Consider the following 19,588-nt stretch of genomic DNA (forward strand, 5'->3'; position numbering starts at 1 on the left):
AAAAAAAAAAAAAAAAAAATTTACAGGAAAGGGGACTATCACCCTTGACCCTTCTAGGTTCAGATTGTGGTCCCTGCTTCTTCCAAAGCTGTCTTCTTTTTGGACATTCCACTTTTGTAACCACCTGTCTGTGCTCCTCTTCTTCCCCAATCCTCTTTCTATACCAGATGCCTAGTTTCTTCTCCAAGTGCCTTTCCCATCCTACACAACTCCCCACATCCTACAGCAAAACAATTTCTAACCACTTACCTCCTCCCCATCTTAGGCATCGAGCCAGATCATTTCCAGTACCCAGGGGCAACACAGCAACAGGAGGCAAAACCGGCAAGTTAGCTTTGTCTGCGGAGGCAGGTGAAGAGAAGGATGGAGTGAGTTAGCTCTGTAAGACTACGACCCCAATCTCTTCCTAGAGCCCCTCCCTGCACTGACCAATGGTCTCTAGAATCCAGCCTACTGTGCCGTCTCCACCACACACCAAAATCCGGCCATCAGGAACATCCTTGAACAATCGGAGCCTGAGACAAAGGGGAGAGAGAAGATGAAGAAGGATAACAGGACTGAGGTTACCCAACTCCTGGGCAGGCACATTGCTTCTTGTCTCTCATTCCTTAGGACTCTCCTCCTTTTTGTCAAAAGACTTGAGTTTCTATGAAGGTCAGAGAAAAGAACAATGGGGAAAGTTATAGCCACTCCTCAGTGGTTAGGGAAAAATTGGTATCTTCATTCTTGGAGAGTACAAAGATGGGCCAGAGAGCTCAGAGGATGGGATACCCAGTGACCCCAGGGAAGGAAACATTCCGAATTCTGGCCTCTTGGGGATCTCTAGCCCTCCTCTCCCAACTGCACTCTTTCCTGCACTCTCCTAACATATACAGATACACAGACCAACGAAAACACCGTGATACAGCCCCTGACCTGTGCTCACCCTATCTCAGGACCATCCTTCAGGAGGTTAAACACCTGTCGAGGGTTTAATATATACTGGAACTTCCAGAGCACCCTGTGTGTGGGAAAAAGAAAAGCTCATGGCAGGCGCGGGGGTAGGGGGTGATCTTCTGAACCTCACCCTCTTGATGTGTTCCTCAAGGTATGCACCTCCAGACACACACATCCCCCTCCACCATCCAAGTGCTGCAGGCAGGCCCTCCCTCTCATCTTAGAAGGCCCAATATATCTCTCCTCACCTCTGGCCCTGCTTCCCGCCACTCTTAGGATTGACAAAGACAAGAAGTGGGTGAGTGTTAGGAACAGGGTCAATCTGCATTGGGGGAAGAAAGTAAGGATAAAGAAAGCAGGATTTTGTCAGAGTTAAGGTGGGCCCTGGAGACAGGGGCAGAGGGTTGGCATTCCACCAAGATATTTTCCCCCTCCCTCCTGTTTCCCTCCCCTTCCCTCCCCCACCATGGTGGAGTTTCTGGAGAGTGAGAGCATCAACCGCCCCCCACCAGGCACTCCCTCTTCATTCCCACCCATGAGGGATCCACTGAAAAATCGGCCCCCATCATGAAGCCCCAGACTCTTAGCCCTGTACCCGCAGAGCCTCAGAGGCGCTCAAATTTAAATCATCCATGGTCTTCTGGCTTGTTTTGCTATTTTTACGATCCGGTCCAGAGGCCTGGGAGGGGAAGAAAGCAGAGGGAAGGAAAGCTGTATTGTGCACGAATCCCTAAATAGAGGGGTCTGACTTGAATCCTAAAAGTATGAGCTCTCTATTCTAAATGCCACTCAGTGAGTGTGGGAAATCGGGGAGCACTCCTGTCCCCTCCCCGCTGCTGCGGAGGGTCTCACCAGGACACTAGGATAGATGGAAGATGGAGGCAGGATGTGATCTCGGAGCAGCCCACAGTCACACTCATGGCCCACCGCTTGCAGGCAGTCATCGTGGATCTGAAAGACGAGGTGGGCACAGAGAGATCACGAAGGGAACCCTGTCTCCTCTCAACCTGGCAGTCTGGGCTGGAAAGAGCCCCTGGGGCAACTGTGGCTGTAAGGGAGGTGTGTCTGGGAGGCCGGTGGAGAGGGCAGCTCTGCGGGGCCCTAAGACGCAGCCAGGAGGGATGGCTCCCAAACTGACCTCTAGGTGGCACCATACACAATGCAGCCCGGTTAGACTGTGGTAGATCCGGATCTTTTTCTGACAGCGATCGCAGCGTCCTGACTCACAGCCTCCTCGCACCCACACATGTGATTGGACCTTGGGGAGAAAGGCAGTCCCTTGTCTGGGAGGGTCTGAGCAGGATCTAGGGGAGGGAGGAGCTGAGGGCAGCAATGGGCCAAGGGCCAGGGCCAGGATGGAGGTGATGTTGGGAGCAGGGGCTTGAGGTCACTCACACCAATGTCCTTCCGAGACTTGGCATAGGTGCTGACTTCACAAGGCAGGGCTTTCATGGCACACTGGTCGTGAACAGTGTACTTACAGACTGAGGGAAAAGGAAGAAGTTGGGAGGCTTAGCTGAGCCCCTCCCCCTATTTCCTTCTTACCTGGGGGTGAGGCAAGATCAGATATGTGATCCCTTGCTTCAGGATGTACCAGAATAAAAGTTTGGGGTGAAGTGCCCGCCTCCAAAAGCCATGCCTTTTCCTTACTCTTCCTCCTAAAAGATCAGCTGCTACCCCATGCCTGCCCCACACCATCCATGTGCCAGGCAGGAACTGAGCTGGATGATGCTTGGGAGGCTCAGGTCTAACAGCAACAGTAATCATAATAGATATTTTTTTTATTGCATGTTATAGTATGTGCATGCACCATCTGAAGCACTTTTCTTGCACTAACTTTTTTAATGCTCACAATTACCTCATTTTCAGTTGCGGAAACTAAGGCTTAAAGAAGTGATGTGGCTTTCCCAAGGTCACATAACTAGTCAGTGGCAGAGCCCAGGATTCAAACCTAGGTCTTTCTAAGTTCAGACAGCCAAGCTTCCACAGATAGCTACACTGACCCACTTCCCCTACCTCCCAGGTCCCATTACTCACGGTTACAGCTCAGCCCCTGTTTGCCAAGACCAATGCTTGACTCGCACAGATTGCAGTAAACTGGCCTGGGGAACCTCTTAGGCCTCCACATGTGCTGTCCATCGTCCTTCAGAGTCTAGGAAGGCACAGTAGATGCTAGGGAGTGTGTCAAAGCCCTTACAGGGCCAATCCTGGCAAGCATAACCCAAAGCTGTCTTACTCATCCTCCAAAGTCTCTCCTACTCACCATCTCCAGACCCAGCAGCACTAGCAGTGGCACGGTGGTGGCCCCAGCCCGGACCCACTCAGCTTGAGAGACAGAGCCACTACCATCATAGTCAATCTCTTTCATCATCTCCTGAAGGATCTGAGCACAGAGTGGAAAGGGACTTTCAGTGTGAGTGGGTCTTCAGACCCCACACCTCTCCACTGCCTCTTAGGATACCCAGCCCTGCCATCCTAGCCAAGGGAACCATGTTGCCTGTCAGAGATGAGGTAAGGCAGATGCAGGACTCATCAGGGAAGAAGATACAAGAAGGGACAAGAAGGAAGAGCTGCCTTACCGGCCTCAGCTCAGACACATCCCAATCCAGGTATTCAGCCACTCGCATCATCTGTAGGATAATTTTGTCCACTTCCTGGAGCAAAAAGGGCAAGAGCCACAGCCACATCCCCCTTACTACCACCATCCAAATTCTTTTCCAGAAATCAGTGTTCCGGGGTTCCACCCCAGATTCACACCTCTCATTCTCAGGTACGTCTGCCAAGTAAATAAATGTGTTTGTATGCTTGTAAGGCAGACCCAATTCATGTCTCCAACATTCTCTTTGAGGGGTCAAGAGCTTGGGACTTACTTTCAAATTTAGTCCTACAGGACTCAACCTCTCCCCCCATCCTCTTCTGTTTCTTAAGACCCTGGAACAGTAGGGGCAGGAGGGTGCAGACAAATGAACACATATTCCCTTGCCCAGGATACAGGGTCCCCAACTCACTGAGCTGTCCAGGATCCCATTTCTGTCCGTATCGTACAGCTTGAAGGTGACTGTGGGGTGTTTTAGGGGGGCCAGAGTCAGTTTGTGAGAGATACTCAAAGAATTCATACCAGAATATGGGGGAAACAAAGAGACAGGGAGAGAGCTTTTGGGTGAGAAGCCTAGAGCCTGGGATGGGACTGAGAAAGAGACAAAAAGGAGGGGAAAACAAGCTTGGATTCCCCCTCAGTGAATGTGTCAGGGGAGACAATACACAATCCATATCCCAAGGACATCCTAGGCCGCCTACATGGGAATGTACAAGACATGGGAACTGGGGTGACTATGGTGAAGGGTATTAGGTATAAATAGTCTGGGAGAACAGAGGAAATGGGCTCATTCTCTGGCCCCACCTTTGTTTAGACCTGTCAGCCTTTAGGAATCCTGAAGGAATAAGGGAAAGGAGGCTGGGAAACACCTCACTCTCCCTTCACTGCCCCACCACCTCACTCCAGAAGGGCAACTCACATTCTAACTTGTCTTCTGGCCGACCACCCTCCAGAAGGGAAAAGTAGCAGGAAACATCATTGAGACACACCACATCTGGTTACAAAAAAGCAGATCAGAAGTCAGGGCTCCCTCCACTTTGGCTCATGTTTTATCCTTTGTCTGTTCCACCTCTTCCTTTAAAAAAAAAAAAAAAATTTACTAATTTTTTTAAGAGACAGGGTCTCACTCTGTCACTGAGGCTGGAGTGCAGTGGCATGATTACTGCTCACTGCACTTTGAACTCCTGGCCTCAAGCAATCCTCCCACCTCAGCCTCCCAAAGTGCTGGGACTACAGGTGTGAGCCACTGCCCTCAGCTTACCTCTCCCCTTTACCTTTCCTCCCTTTAGCTCCTAGACCAGCCTGACTATTCTCCACTAATTTCTCCCAACCTGCACAACATGTGACTCAAGTTAATTCTCATCCCCGAATCCGTAAGTCTGATTTTTCTTCCAGAGGCTCAGCCCAGTTCTACCTGCTTGACCGTACCTTTTGTCACATTTGCCTCATTTAAGCAGTGATCAGTCTTAAAGGATTGAAACAGTGCCAGGCTTAGGTGTCTGGGAACATTATCCACTTCCAGATAGATTTTCAGGAATTGCTGGAATCCCTCGTACCCAATGGCCTATAATGAGAGTGAGCATTATCCTGGGGAGTCTGCAAGGTTGGAGCTGGGGCTGAAGAATTGGGAGTAGTGGGGACAGGTATAATAAGTGCAGAGCTGAGAAGCATCTGAGGCAGGAGTATGGTTTCTTTGATTAAGTCCTGAGTTAATAGAATCTCCTGTTTTGTCCTAAAGCAATAGTCAGAGTGACAATGGACACTAGGGTGTCTCTAGAGGGGATAGTGAGGGACAGGTCCAGAATAATTCCTGGAAATTGGGGATCAAAAACAAAGATGGGAAGAGTTGATCAAGGAGAGGATTTCCCTGCTGCCACTCACATCTCCTTGGACATATGTGGCCATCTCACCATCCTCGAAGAGCTTTAGGACATCACTGACCTTTTTGGTGGAGTCTAGGGTGTGGAGAGAGTAAGAGAACAGCATTATTAGTTCAGCTGAGTTCTCCTGCCAGAGAAATCCAGCAGGAAAAAAGATTCAAATAACATGAAGAAATTCCAAGAAGAAACAAAGAAATACAGAGGAAAAAATATTTCAGATCCTCCAAAACAGTACCACTCTTTACTCCTCTTCTCTGAGAGCTGGTGCAAGCAGTCCAGGTACAGCGAAGGTGGGTAGAGAGCCGAGACCTTGTGCATCTCCCCATCTCCCGCTCCTCCCGCTCCCAGTCATGAGCACATCTAAGCAGCACACTGCTCAAAGCCACTAAGGAAGCTGGGGGGCAGGAGGTGCAATGAGGGGGAGGAGGGATTCTCTGGGACAGGGTCTCCAGAACTGAAGGCCTGACAGGAAGACTCACATTCCATGTATTTTTGCAGCTGGGCAAAATCACTGGGGCTTATTAGGCCTCTCTCCTTGGCCATCTGTCTGTTTTTCTCAAGGATGGCCAGAAAGGCAGCTTCGTAGTAGTACTTCCGTTGCTTGGACCTCTTCAGAGGGTAGGCCTGAGGAAAGGTGACAGACTGTACAGTGGGAAGAGCCAGCTGTCTGGGTGTCTTTTCTTCTGTCTGTTCCATTCTGTCTCTACTCCCACTATTATTTTTGTTCTTTCCTTCTCTCCTAGTCCCTCCCTAAATATCTTCCTTTCCCTGTGTCCCTCTTCCCTGTGCCTCTACCCTCCCTGACAGTGTCTGTCCTCTGTCTCTGTTTCTCTGACTCATCTCTGTCTCTCCATTTCTGGATCCTTCTCCCTCTCCCCCAACCTATCTTGATTTATCTGACTACCCTCACCTTCCCAACCGCACCCGGCTTTCTCAGTCTATATATGTTTCTGTGGGTGTGTCCCTTGTCTGTTTCTGCGTTTCCTCCCGCCATCGTCAATCTCTGCAAACTCTCCCCAGCCTGCGCTCTTTCCCATCTCGGGTCCTCGGCAGTTCCCGCCCTCTGGGTGACTCTTACTGCGTTAGCGCGTCTTCCTGGCCATGACCCCATTTTGTTCCGCCTCTGGCCCGGGAACCCAGCTCCGCTCAGCCACTCACTCCCCGAGCCACCCACGCCCCGCAACGACCTCTAGCGCTTCTGACGCGCGACATAGAACCAGCTCTGGCAAGGTCCCTAGACCCGGCCCCGCCTAGACTGCGTTCCGCGGAGCTCCACTAGGGAAGGATGGGGACCTAGGCGCGGGTAGGGAAGAGGCAGGGGAAGAGACTCTGGGTACCCACAGAGTCTCTTCCTCAGAAGAGGGTTCTGGGATACTGACATCCTAGAGAAAGGACTCACCCATCTGGCAGTTTTCAGTGACTATAGTCCAACTTCTGCTGCCAACACATCTAGTGTTTCCCAGTCCCGGGACCGTGGAGCCAAGTGCTAGTGTCTCGGCTACTGGGAACTTCCTTCCACTCCGCTAGGTCAGCAGTGCTTAGGGAGCCCCAAGTTTTGGCTACTGGACCCAGGGACCAAGGTGCAGTAAGCGACTTGCCTTGATTCGATAATGATAATAATATATCTTACGTGAATATAATACAGTACGGTTTTGGAACAGAACTAGGATCGGTCGTATCTGGGTCCCATTCTTAGCTCTGATACCACTGTGTGACTTGGAGAAGTTATATCTGTGAAATGGGGAGAATGAGAACCCATTTTTCACAGTTGTGTGGTTTAAGTAAAGCAATATATGAAAAGTGGCTTGTATAATGCCTGACATTTAGGAGGCCTACAAGAAATGCTAGTTATTATTGTATTAACAATTAGAATCAAATCCTGAGACATAGGAAACTATTGGCATAACCATTCTACAGATGAGGAAACTGGAGCTCAGAGAAGCTTGGATTTCCTAAGGCAGTTGATAGATGGAAAATCCAAGGCTCCAGCCCAAGGCCATGTGGTAGTGCCTCTGCTTGGTACTCTGCCCTCCTCTTGTTCCACTGTCTCCTCACAGCGGGCCCTCTGGTGTCACTGCACTCCTTTCTGTTCCTCAGGCATGCCAAGCTCTCCCCTGCTCAGAGCGATGAGACTTACTGTTCTGTTTGTGGGACACCCTTCCCAGTTTGTAGTGGGTGCTCAATATTGGTTGTACAAGTGATTGTGTAAAGCTGGGGATTCATAATTTGGGGCTATTAATCCAAATATGGTTACATGGGAATGGGATGCCAGAGTGTCCACCTGGCAGTCAGAGGAAAGGAGATAATTTGTAGTACATAGAATAGGTGCTAAATAAATATTTATTAAATGAATGAATGAATGATCCTGAAAAGCACTCATTGACTACCCCATCAAATACCCTGATCTCCACCTACTAACTTAGGGCTTGTTGGGTTAGGGAAGCAATTTGGGTGTTCAAGAACAGCCCAGCCCCTTTCCTTTCTGATGGTGCAAGAACCTTCTCTGCAGCCTCTACCCTTGGGACATCTCCGCTGCCTACTTTTATGCAGCGCACCATTCCTGTTCCAGCAGCTCTCTGGGAATACTCAGAAGAAGGTTCTGGGATACTGACATCCTAGAGAAAGGACTCTACCCATCTGGCACTTTTCAATGACTGTAGTCCAACTTCTGCTGCCAACAGATCTAATGAATACTAATAGTCTTATGGCTAATGGGGCCTCTATAGCTTAATTGGCCTCTCTGATTACTTCTGGGAATTCTAAGATGGCTCTAAAGTTCTAGGAAATGGAATCTGAGGGAGAAAGTGACAGGGAGGGAGCAAACAAGTTACAGTGCAAAGGAGAGAGGACAGGCTTCTTCTCTGCCTCTCTTTTTACAATGATATAACTCTTTCTTGCTCCTTTCTAGCTCCGCAGTTCTTAAACCTGGAGAAGTAGTATAGAGTAGAAGTTAAGAGAATGGACTTGCAAATTGGACAGGCAAGGATCAGAAGCCTAACTCTTTGAGAGGTCATTTCATCTCCCTGAGCCTCAGTTTTCTCATCAGTAAGGTGGGCACCTACAGAAATCAGTCGCAATGTGGGCATTAAATAAGATGATATATGCAATGTACTTAGCAAACAGCATGGCACAGAATAGGAACTCAATGATCATCAGCTATTATCATTCCTACACAAGGGTAGTACCTAGAGAAACATTTCTGGAGATTAGGAAAAATGATGTCTTTGAACCAGGAAGGCATAAATTTCAGGGACTTCCAGCATCAGTGAAGCCCAGTTGTACATCTTACCCCTTGTTATTAATATATCTGTCAGGTGCAAACATGTAGTGTCAGGATCGTGAACTTTGCCTCTGGGAGGATGATGAGGTAGCTAGAACTAGACTCTCAGCGTTCAAGGACACCACTGGGCTGGAATCTTCAACATGAGTGCTCCTGGGATCTTTTCAGTGGTTCTCTTGACCTCTCTTACTGAAAATTTAGCTATCCCTGGAGCTGAAGGGCAGCAAACTGTGGGATCCTGGGGACTTAAAGACCTGGAACAAGTCCATTTTCTTCCTCCAGGTCCATCCCAACCCTAAGGCTATAACCTGGGCTAGTCTAGGCAAACGCCAGGGCTGGCAGGGTGGGGTCTGCTGCCAGCCTGCCAGCTATTTGTGACTCACCCTTCCCTTCCCTCCTCTGGTTTCCCTGCCCGCCCCTACCCACTTGGGGTGAGAAAGGAAGAAGTTGACTTGGAGGCAGAGAATCTTAGAACATCCACAGAGCTGAGAGTCACCAACCCTTGTATTTTACAGAGGAGGAAATTAAGGCATAGAGAGAGAATTACTCTCTTAAGGGCACAGACTCTAGACACCCATCCTTAGTACATTCCACTAAATCTTAGAGCTCATGGGTCTCTGGATCTAATTTTAAACATCAAATACTAAAATTTTAACCAAGAGATAAATATTATTTCCAAAGCCTGTGTTAATATTTAAAGTTTCCTTTTTTCACTTAAGCATTCATTGCTTACATTCCAAGTCCTTTAAGTCGACCATTACTCAGGAAATAGCTATGTCCCCAGAATATTGAGGTTGCCCCAGGGGGCAGGAGCTCCGAATTTGAGGGCCCAAGATTGATTACCTGGACTTCTGAATTCCTTAATCATATCATAGACTGTATCCTCCTCCTCTCCTGGACCGCTGCTGCTAGTAGGTAGCCCCAAGAGGGAATCATTTGCTTGAAGCCTCAAAACTTATTAAGCCTCCACAAACACTGATGACTGCAGTGCTGCCTGGCTGAGGGGGTTGTGTGTGTGTGTGTGTGTGTGTGTGTGTGTGTGTGTGTGTAGAGGGTGTCATTGCGTAGCACAGGAGGAAGTTACGATACTGGCATGGTTGGGGGATGTGGGCTTGTCTGTGCTGAGGCTGAAGAGATGCCCAATAATATATTTGCCTTTCTTCCTCAGGAAGGCTTATTTCTCCTATCTAAAGGTGAAAAGTGAGATTCAGACTCAGGTATTTTCAGAAACTTCCCAGTGACAGGTGGGGAGAGGTTGGGGGTGGGAAGTTGGGGACCTGGGGGCCAAACAAGAACCTTTCTCCACCCGTGCGGCACTGTGGAGGTTCCGAAAAGGACTTCCCTCAGAGTCGGGTCCCAGGAACCAGGCTTCACCATCCCTCCGAATGAGCTGGAGGGATGGAGGGGAAGGCCTGGGAGACGTTACCCACTGGGTTCTGGCCCAGCCCTCCCGCTGCACCCCCGCGTCCCAGCGCAGACCCTTCTCGATACCCGCTCCAGCTGTCACGCTTCCTCCTTCCCGACCCAGCAGCACGAACGCAGCCCGTGGGTCCTGGCCTTCCCTACCCCTGTCCTGTTCCAACGGGGGAGGGCGGGTCGCTGGGGGGCTCGCGGAGTCTCTACCTTGCTTGGGAGGGCTCGCGGTCGCAGCTGAAGCGCCGGCGCTGGAGTTGGAGCCCAAGCTGGGCTGGAGGGGACGGGCCGGGCAGACGCGGCCGCAGCGGGGCCGCCCCGTTCCTGACGACACAGCTGCCCGCCCCCCACCCCAGCCTGCCCGCCGCACCCGCGCCCGGAGCCCCCAACTCTGGCAACTTCGAAGTTGGAGAGGCCCGTTTCTAGGTTTCCAGTTCACCATAACCTGCTCCACCCTCCCTTGAATATGTCCCGGGCTTTGGACACATTTTCTCCATTTGTTGCGCTCCTCATCTTCTTCCCGCGCCGGCGGCAGCTCTGCTTCTATTTTCTCTTTCTAATCACTCACAGCCTCTCCCTTCACCCCAAACCTGGGAGGCCAAGATACCGGGCGGGCCCCTAACAGAACAGCTCGGCAGTTGGGCACCCAACCAACGTCTCACTCTCTTCTAATTGCTGCCATCCTGAACTTCCCTGTCCAACTCCCTTCCATCCACCACTGACTTCACACTCAGGAGATCCCACGGGGGCAAGGCCAGAGTCCCAGACTCCACAACCTGACCAAACACCTCCCTCCCGCCCCGGGCTCCACCCTGCTTGAGACAATCTGCCCACCTTCTCCACATCCCTCTCCTCCCTTTTAGACTTATTTTCTCCAGTCTAAGGACACCTCCTGTTAAGACTCATGTCCTCTCCTTAATTCTAGGGTGGAGGTTTGCACTCTGGTCTGTGTCCACCCTTTCTCCACACCCTCATCCTCCCACTTTACCTGCTGGCCTTGGTAGGTAGCACAGAAGGCCCTGGCCAAAAGTAGGGAGTCAAAGATCCTTTCAGCTTCTCCTGCCTGGAGTCTCTTCTAGAGTCATTAAGGCTCTTGGGGTCGCATGGCTGGTGGTGAAGGTGGTACAGCAAGGGAGACAGATGGAGGCCTAGGGACTTACTGGCAGGAACCGGAGACCCAGGCATCCTGCTTACTGGCCCCGCCCTAACCCCTGTCTAACTCCCCCCTACCTTTCATTGAAAATGGGGCAGAGTAACAAAGCCTTAAGTTCCTGGAATCTCCTTCTTACACCTGGGGGTGGGAAGAAGGGAGAGGGGAGACCTCTTGACTAGAAGGGTATATGCATGTGTGGGTATTGTGGATGCATACATACACACACCTAATACATACATATTTTTTGTGGGAGTTAGAGACGAAAGGGAATTAATACATGAGGCCCTCTAGTGGGAACAGGGGTATCTAAGCAGTTCTTGATTGTTTCAAGACAGGCTTGTTGGAACAGACTCCTCCACATTTGCCAGAAATATAGCTGCTGAGTAATGGGGTTTGGGAGTATTGTTGTTGTATCTAAACTGGAGATTTCGGGCATAGGTTGAAGAGGGTCTCTTGCTCCTGTGCCCCTCCGGATCTCACCCTCTCACCCCCAATCATAAAAAGACAAGGGCCAAAGCCTGGGCGCAGTGGCTCACACCTGTAATCCCAGCACTTTGGGAGGCTGAGGCAGGCGGATCATGAGGTCAGGAGATCGAGACAATCTTGGCTAACACGGTGAAAACCTGTCTCTGCTAAAAATACAAAAAATTAGCTGAGCGTGGTGGCACGTGCCTGTAGTCCCAGCTACTTGGGAGGCTGAAGCAGGAGAATCACTTCAACCTGGGAGGTGGAGGTTGCAGTGAGCTGAGATCATGCCACTGCACTCCAGTCTGAGCAACACCAGCGAAACTCTGTCTCAACAAAACAAAACAAAACAAAACAAAAAACAAGGCCCTTGACACTCCCCATCCTTTGTCTTTACAGTATTCTCTTCACTGTTAGCAAAGCTTCATCTCTCCTTCCTCTATGACCTCCTTAGTCATAGTAAACAAACTCGTCTGAAGGCCTTTTATACACCAAGTCCTGTACTTATTCTGCAATACAAGCAAAAACATAGTCCAGTTTAGGGACTATACCAATGAGTGGTGCAACGTGTGTAAAGCCTCTCCGGTCTGAGCTACTTTAAACAAACATACAATATAAGAATAGGTCCCGTAACACCTCTGCCTATCAGTTTTCTGTCCCTGGGTCTTTCATTTAGAAATCTTGGAACGATATTAATCTCTAAGGCACTCAGCTTGCCTTGCAAAGAATGCTTAAAGTAATGCCACCCTATGTATTACCTGTGTTGCTCACTCTATCGTCTTTAGATATGTCCCTAAATAAAGGTGAAGACATTCCTTTTAAGATAGTTTTTGGTACTTCAAAGTGAGGTGTAATGTTATCTCTCTCGAATAAGAAATAAGGTTGAATCAGTCTTACTCTAGACTTCTTTGTGTCTTCTTTAGGATCTGTGCTCCATCATACCCCAAGTCAGTTACTGGGGGGTGTGGGTGGGGGAAGAAAAGCCAAGAACCATCTAAGAAGGAGGCGTTTAATGCCTACGGTTCCAGGTGCTCATTTCTTTAATCAACCACATCATAAAAATCAGAAAGAAAGAAACCGCAATGAACAAAGGGAAAGGAAAAAACAACAGCCTGTTCTCCCCGGCCTTTTTTGCCCCGTTCCTCCTCAGGGTGGGGGGCCACATCCGGGGCCCAGGGTTGGGTCCCAGGCAGGTCTACTAAGCAGACAATTGAGTTTCACTTCCTGTCAACCCCAGTGCTGAGGCAGGATGTCTGGGGGTGGGAAGGGGGCCTAGGGTTGGTAGTGAACAGGGGCCACTTTAGGTTTCCCTCCTGCAGAAAGGTTTATTGAGCAGCCTCTGGAAGCTGCAGAGACCACTCCTAAGGTAGCTCAGTCAAGACCAACGTATCCATTAGTTTGTAGAAGCTTCTTCCCACACTCTAACGTCTAATCGTAACAAGGTTAAGGACAAGATGTTAGACCCTGCAGGGTCTGAAGCACAATTGGTGAAAGGAGAGCAAAGGTTTAAGATCACAGTTTAAGAACACTTGCAATAACTGTGTATTGTATGCAAATACTTTTTATTTATTTTGAGACTGAGTCTTGCTCTATCACACAGGCTGGAATTCAGTGGCATGATCTTGGCTCACTGCAACCTCCACCTCCCGGGTTCAAGTGATTCTCCTGCCTCAGCCTCCAGAGTAGCTGGGATTACAGGCACGCACCACCACACCCAGCTAATTTTTGTATTTTTAGTAGAGACAGGGTTTCACCATGTTGGCCATGGCTGGTCTCGAACTCCTGACCTCCAGTGATCCACCCATCTCGGCCTCCCAAAGTGCTGGGATTACAGGCATGAGCCACCGCGCCCCGCCTGGAAATACTTTTTAAATGAGCCTTCGCTCCCCACCCCCAGATATTCTGAATTGGCCTCTAGTGGAAGTCAAGGAGATGGAGGACGGGAAGGAAGGCAAGCTGCGGCCCCCAGAAAACTTCTGAGGCCTAATTTGTGTTATAAAGGTCCTGGACGGAGTCCCACTCTGTCGTCCAGGCTGGAGTGCAGTGGCGCGATCTCGGCTCACTGCAACCTCCGCCTCCTGGGTTCAAGAAATTCTCTGCCTCAGCCGCCCGAGTAGCTGAGATTACAGGCGCCCGGCTAATTTTTTTTGTATTTTTAGTAGAGACGGGGTTTCACCATCTTGGCCAGGTTGGTCTTGAACTCCTGACCTCGTGATCCACCCGCCTTGGCCTCCCAAAGTGCTGGGATTACAGGCCTGAGCCACTGCGCCCGGCTTTAGTTTTGTTTTTTAAATGGGACATACTGCCTAGTGTAACAGGTAATCACCAATATTTACCTCCTCCCTCCTTCCTGGTTCCAGGGGTACTGCTGGACATTAAACTAAGCCAAAGTGGGGACATATGGAGGAAGGTAAAAGGATTGATAAGGAAAAAGCTATATGAGGGTGGAGCAGGGCAGAGTTGACACCTGAGAAGAACCTGCAGCCGGGCCCCTCCCAGGCTGTAAGGGAAACAAGTTTAACAGAACTTAGCCCTGAAGGAACAACAGTTGCTGAAATGGGCAGCGGAGGGAAGAGCTTTTGGGTTCATCTGAAGAATAGGGAGGTACGGGACAGGGGAGGACTACAAATGGAGTGACCCTACGGGACCGGATTATTGGCGAGCTGCCCCGCTTTAGATCCTCAGCGGTTGGACGAGTTTAATTAGAATACTAAGTAGGTCCGCCCAGAAGCCTTTACCCTGCCCTCTGACCCTAGGGCCCAACCCAAGGAGGCACTCAGGGTTAGGAGGTCTGGGCGAGAAGCAACTAGGGCCCTCATCACTTCGCCGCCGAATCTCCGGCGCCGCCCAGCGGGGCAGAGCCAGGCCAGGGCCGCCCGCCCAACCTGGCCAGCTGCCTCTTCGGCCATGGAAGCTGCCGGCAACCCTGCGGCTACGGAGACAGGTGACCGACCCGTGGCGCTTCGCCTTGCACGCCCCTCTCGCGGGTCTCTGGAGGTTGACTGGGGCGGCCAACAGCAATCGGCACGCGAATTCGATCTCCCCACCTTCTTAGAGAGGGTTACATGGGGTCTTACAACCGTCCCCAGAAACACTTGTGCACCCCAGTGCGTTCCTGGAGTTTGTCTGCTCCACGTCACCAAGCCGCTCTCAGGTCTGGGTGCAGGCCAAAACCTGGATAGTCTTCTTTTCTTCATTTATAAGGCCCCCTTTTTGGGTGCAGGTGGGCCTTGCGCCCTTTTCTCTCGCAGGTCCTGGACATACGGGGAGTTCCTGGGATGAGAGGGACTGTGCCTCGGAACTTCTCTTGGCTCCCCGAGGACTGTTTTACAGGCAGCAAGCGCTCAATAATGGTATCGGTGGCAGTAAAAGAGCCCACGGCTTTATTTTATTAACTATTTCAGCTTCTCCCCTCTTCCTCCTCCTCCTCCTCCTCCACCTCCGCCCATGAAATGGTGCACTCTCCCTTTAAGACTAAGATGGTGGCTTGCTACGATCGGGACTCCACTTCCGGTGGGGAGGGGGCGGGACCCCAGCCCGCTCACGCCGGAAGTGGTTTGCGTTTTCAAGATGGCGACTCCCTATGTTACTGACGAGACCGGCGGTGAGTGCGGGAGGCGCGGAGCCGCTTCTCCCCGGGCTCTCGGGGCAGGGGTTCGGACTTGGAAAGGGGTCTGTGCCCCGCCCATCCCGGGGCCCCTCCTTTGCCCCGCCCCCCGTACCGCCTTCCCCATTCATTCTCTCCTGCGGGGAGTCTCCTGCGCCCCCTTCTGGTCTCGTGTTTGGGGGTCTCTGCTTCCGGTCACCCAAACCCTGGGGTCCTTCAGTGCTAGTCTCTGCTTCAGGACCCTCACGGGCCCTTAGCTTTTCTCCAGCAGTTGGAGCACTCACGTCTCTTATAGATTCTTCAGCCTTGGGGACTCCTACACTCTCAGTTCCCTCCAATTCCTGCCCTCCTACTTTTCCCCTCCCCCATCTCAGCTATACTTGCTTTCTGCCCTACCTCAGTCCCGTTTTCGTTATTTTTCTCGAAGCGGTATTTGCTGAAGACCTTCTAGTTTCTACAGAGTACTTTTTCCTCTCCCTTATCTTCATTTGTTGGGTCACTGAGGTTTAGAGGTGTGAAGGGAAGAGGACCCTAATATAACTTTCAGCTTGAGTTTTCTCCCTGATGGAGCCACCCTTCGCTATCTTCTCCCGTGATGGTGATAGAAATTGAGGGGTCTAAGGTGGGAAAAGTCAAACAGGAAAGTGTCTAGTGGCTTTTCTCCGAAGCCCTTTGACAAGTGAATAAAACCCACTATTCCTTCTGACTAGAGAAGAATTTCCAGCCTGGCTGGTCGAGATGCTGAAGTGTCTGCTGTGTATGTGAGGTGTATGTGTTGGAAACGGAGAATCACAGCTTTTATCATGGTTTTGTCCCTTCCTAATGGCCTCATCTTTAGAAAAATATGCGTAGTAGTAATAGCTACTCAGTGATGATCAAATAAGATAATATATGTGAAAGCAATTTACAAAATGCTGTGCAAGTGCAAACTGTTTCTGTTTTTGTAGCCCTCATATGTGTAGTCTGTAGAAGCAACACTGTGCCTGTGCCTTGGTACACACGGTCTGTTTTAAAATGTGCCATTTTGCTTCTTGCTCTGCTGCTTTCCATGTTCCTTACACCTCTTCCACCTGTCTTATGGTACCTGATGACAACCCAGGGTGCTGCTACTTCTTCCCAACCTCACAAATTTAAAAGTGGTACTACCTCTTTCCTTCTGTTCTCTACCGAGTAGCTCCTTCATGAATTACCAATTTTTAATGTGTGCTTTGAAAATACTACTTATCCAGTATATTTCTCTTTACTCTTAATCATTTTCTTTACTCTGACTCCGTGAAAATCCAGGTATCACATCTCACCCTACCTTGCCACTAAAAGCTGTTTTCTGTTTTTAGTGACTATGTGGAAGAGAAGAAGGAATAAACTGCTTTTTTATTTTCCTTTACTATGTCCAGATCATTGATCTACCACTGTCACTCTAATCCTCATGGAAGGTATTGCCATGCAATTATAGCAGTTTCAACTTTAGTGTCATCATTTACTGCCCACAAGGACCCAGACCTATTGCATCATATTTTTTTCTCTCCTCTTTTTCTTGCTGTCATTTTCAGTGTCTCCAGCACCATTGGAATACTCTGATCTCATAGTTCCTCAGCATGAGACGGTCGACTTTGCTTTGTATTTTCAAACCAGTTGCACATCAGAATCAGTACAACCTGGATCTCATCTAGGACACCGCTTTTTCTTCAGGTGCTCCCCATCACTTTAGCCTCCTTATCAGTCACCTATTTCACTATCTTAAACCCTCAGGATCAGCTTTGTGTCCTCAGGTTCTCTGGTTCTTGACCTTTCCATTTCATTGAATTTGTCAGTACCTTGTGGCCTTTGGTGCTGCCCAGCTAGACCTCTGTGACCAGCCACTTTGATAATATCCTCTTGCTTTCTTTATTCATTTTGATTTTCTATACTAAGCAGACACTTCTGTTATCTCTAATGATGGCTATGATTAGAGATGTTTTCTTGGCTTCTGCTTCTAGGCCACAGCATGTTGCTAGAGAAAAAGTACAGAAGCTATCAGATTCAATATAACTTAATATTAACTTCTGCCAAGATCATGGCTTCTAATCATTCTTTTCTTTTTAAAACAATTTTTTGCTAGGCACGGTGGCTCACGCCTATAATCGCAGCACTTTGGGAGGCTGAGGTGGGTGGATCAACTGAGGTCAGGAGTTCAAAACCGGCCTGACCAGTATGGTGAAACCCCATCTCTACTATAACTACTAAAATTAGCTGGGTGTGGTGGCGTGGTGGTGTGGGCCTGTCATCTTAGTTACTCGGGAGGTTGAGACAGGAGAATCGCTTGAACCCAGGAGGCGGAGGTTGCAGTGAACTGAGATTGCGCCACTGCACTCCACTCTGGGCGACAGAGCGAGACTCTGTCTCAAAAATAAATAAATAAATAAAAATTTAAATTTATTTTTTATGTTCTTCCATAGCTGTTTTTCCCAAACTTTTTCAGCTCTGTGTGACCATCCCTTTTAATTCTCCTTTTGGCAGATGACTTCATTTTTATTTTACTGAAAAATCAATGCCTATCATTTTTGTTTCCTTTTTCTTCATAGCAAGATTTTGTTTCTTTCTTTCTTTTTTTAAAATGTAGGGACGGCCGGGCGCGGTGGCTCAAGCCTGTAATCCCAGCACTTTGGGAGGCCGAGACGGGCGGATCACGAGGTCAGGAGATCAAGACCATCCTGGCTAACACGGTGAAACCCCGTCTCTACTAAAAAAAAAATACAAAAAACTAGCCGGGCGAGGTGGCGGGCGCCTGTAGTCCCAGCTACTCGGGAGGCTGAGGCAGGAGAATGGCGTAAACCCGGGAGGCGGAGCTTGCAGTGAGCTGAGATCCGGCCACTGCACTCCAGCCTGGGCCACAGAGCGAGACTCCGTCTCAAAAAAAAAATAAAATAAAATAAAATGTAGGGACGCAGACTTGCTATGTTGCCCAGGCTGGTTTTATACTCCTGGCCTCAAGTGATCTTCCCACCTCAGTCTGCCAAAATGTTGGGATTACAGGTGTAAAGAGCCTTTACCTCTCCCCAGATTTCTTGAATGTGAAGAAATTTACTCCTGATATTTCTGTTTCCTTGCTGCCTATTTGTTTCTTCACTCTTTGCAGACATTATTTCTAGCACTACCCTGTCTCGAGTTGCCTATCCCTTTTTCTAATTGTTTGGTGAATATCTTCACTCTTGGATGTACTGTCATACCTCAAATCCAACTTGACCAAAACCAGTATCACAGTATCAGTTTTTCCATCACTATTTCTGTTAAAGGCACCATTGTTCTAGCCAACCCAAGATAAACTTTTGTGTTGTTTCTTTTTTTTTTTTTTTTGAGATGGAGTCTCACTCTGTCTCCCAGTAGCGCGATCTCAGCTCACTGCAACCTCTGCCTCCCTGGTTCAAGCGATTCTTCTGCCTCAGCCTCCTGAGTAGCTGGGATTACAGGCGCGCATCACCACGCCTGACTAATTTTTGTATTTTTAGTAGAGATGGAGTTTCATCATGTTGGTCAGGCTGGTCTTGAACTCCTGACCTCGTGATCCGCCTGCCTCGGCCTCCCAAAGTGCTGGGATTACAGGTGTGAGCCACTGCGCGCGACTGTTTCTTTTTTTAATATTCTAACTATACTTGATTTTTTAGAACACTTAGATTTATAGAAAAATTGAGAAGATGCTACAGAGATTTCCCATATACCCTACACTCGGTTTCCCCATTACTGTCATCTTACATTAATATGGTACTTTGCTTTTAATTAATGAAGCAATATTGATATATTATTATTAACTAGAATCCATACATCATTTCATTAGTTTTTTTCAGACAGCGTCTGCTTTGTCACCCAGGCTGGGGTGCACTGGTGCAGTCACCATTTACTGTAGTCTTAACTTCTGGGCTCAAGTGATCCTCCCACCTCAACCTACTGAGTAGCTGGGACTACAGGTACACACCACCACTCCTGACTCATTTTTGTATTTTTTGTAGAGATGCAGTCTTGCTCTGTTGCCCAGTCTGATCTCAAATTCCTGGGCTCAAGTGATCCTCACGCCCTGGCCTCCCAAAGTGCTGGGATTACAGGTGTGAACCACCACACCTGGCTGATTTCCTTAGTTTTTACTTAATTTATTATTTATTTATTTATTATTTTTTTGAGACAGAGCTTTGCTCTTGTTGCCTAGGCTGGAGTGAAATAGTGAGATCTTGGCTCACCATAACCTCCACCTCCCGAGTTCAAGTGATTCTCTTGCCTTAGCCTTCCA

The 19,588-nt window shown here is 49.2% G+C and overlaps 2 protein-coding genes across 8 annotated transcripts in view; one reads left to right on the forward strand and one right to left on the reverse strand.

The window, feature by feature from the left end:
* Positions 1-15,075, reverse strand: part of DGKA (diacylglycerol kinase, alpha 80kDa) — a 31,433-nt gene extending 16,358 nt beyond the window's left edge. The window contains exons 1-18 of one of the 6 annotated variants that reach the window (XM_011926161.1): positions 10,316-10,411; positions 7,043-7,143; positions 5,892-6,036; positions 5,414-5,487; positions 4,961-5,096; positions 4,452-4,526; positions 3,945-3,994; positions 3,516-3,590; positions 3,200-3,319; positions 2,974-3,088; positions 2,332-2,420; positions 2,075-2,194; positions 1,789-1,887; positions 1,532-1,615; positions 1,185-1,258; positions 926-1,000; positions 430-515; positions 250-339 (exon numbers count right to left, since the gene is read on the reverse strand). In XM_011926161.1, the coding sequence (XP_011781551.1) occupies positions 250-339; positions 430-515; positions 926-1,000; positions 1,185-1,258; positions 1,532-1,615; positions 1,789-1,887; positions 2,075-2,194; positions 2,332-2,420; positions 2,974-3,088; positions 3,200-3,319; positions 3,516-3,590; positions 3,945-3,994; positions 4,452-4,526; positions 4,961-5,096; positions 5,414-5,487; positions 5,892-5,955 (1,426 nt within the window). In that variant the 5' untranslated portion in view covers positions 5,956-6,036; positions 7,043-7,143; positions 10,316-10,411. Of the gene's footprint in view, positions 1-249; positions 340-429; positions 516-925; positions 1,001-1,184; positions 1,259-1,531; positions 1,616-1,788; positions 1,888-2,074; positions 2,195-2,331; positions 2,421-2,973; positions 3,089-3,199; positions 3,320-3,515; positions 3,591-3,944; positions 3,995-4,451; positions 4,527-4,960; positions 5,097-5,413; positions 5,488-5,891; positions 6,037-7,042; positions 7,144-10,183; positions 11,016-11,093; positions 11,466-14,770 lie in introns of those variants that run through there. The other 5 variants (XM_011926157.1, XM_011926158.1, XM_011926159.1 and 2 more) reach the window with 5 other exon arrangements.
* The window catches only part of WIBG (within bgcn homolog (Drosophila)), a 27,676-nt gene continuing 22,564 nt past the window's right edge, over positions 14,477-19,588 (forward strand). Inside the window, exon 1 of one of the 2 annotated variants that reach the window (XM_011926155.1) lies at positions 14,477-14,667. In XM_011926155.1, coding sequence (XP_011781545.1) covers positions 14,631-14,667 — 37 coding nt within the window. In that variant the 5' untranslated portion in view covers positions 14,477-14,630. Of the gene's footprint in view, positions 14,668-15,272; positions 15,328-19,588 lie in introns of those variants that run through there. The other variant, XM_011926156.1, reaches the window with a different exon arrangement.

Source organism: Colobus angolensis, unplaced genomic scaffold (genome assembly GCF_000951035.1).
Source record: "Colobus angolensis palliatus isolate OR3802 unplaced genomic scaffold, Cang.pa_1.0 Scaffold67, whole genome shotgun sequence".
Classification (NCBI taxonomy): Eukaryota; Metazoa; Chordata; class Mammalia; order Primates; family Cercopithecidae; genus Colobus; species Colobus angolensis.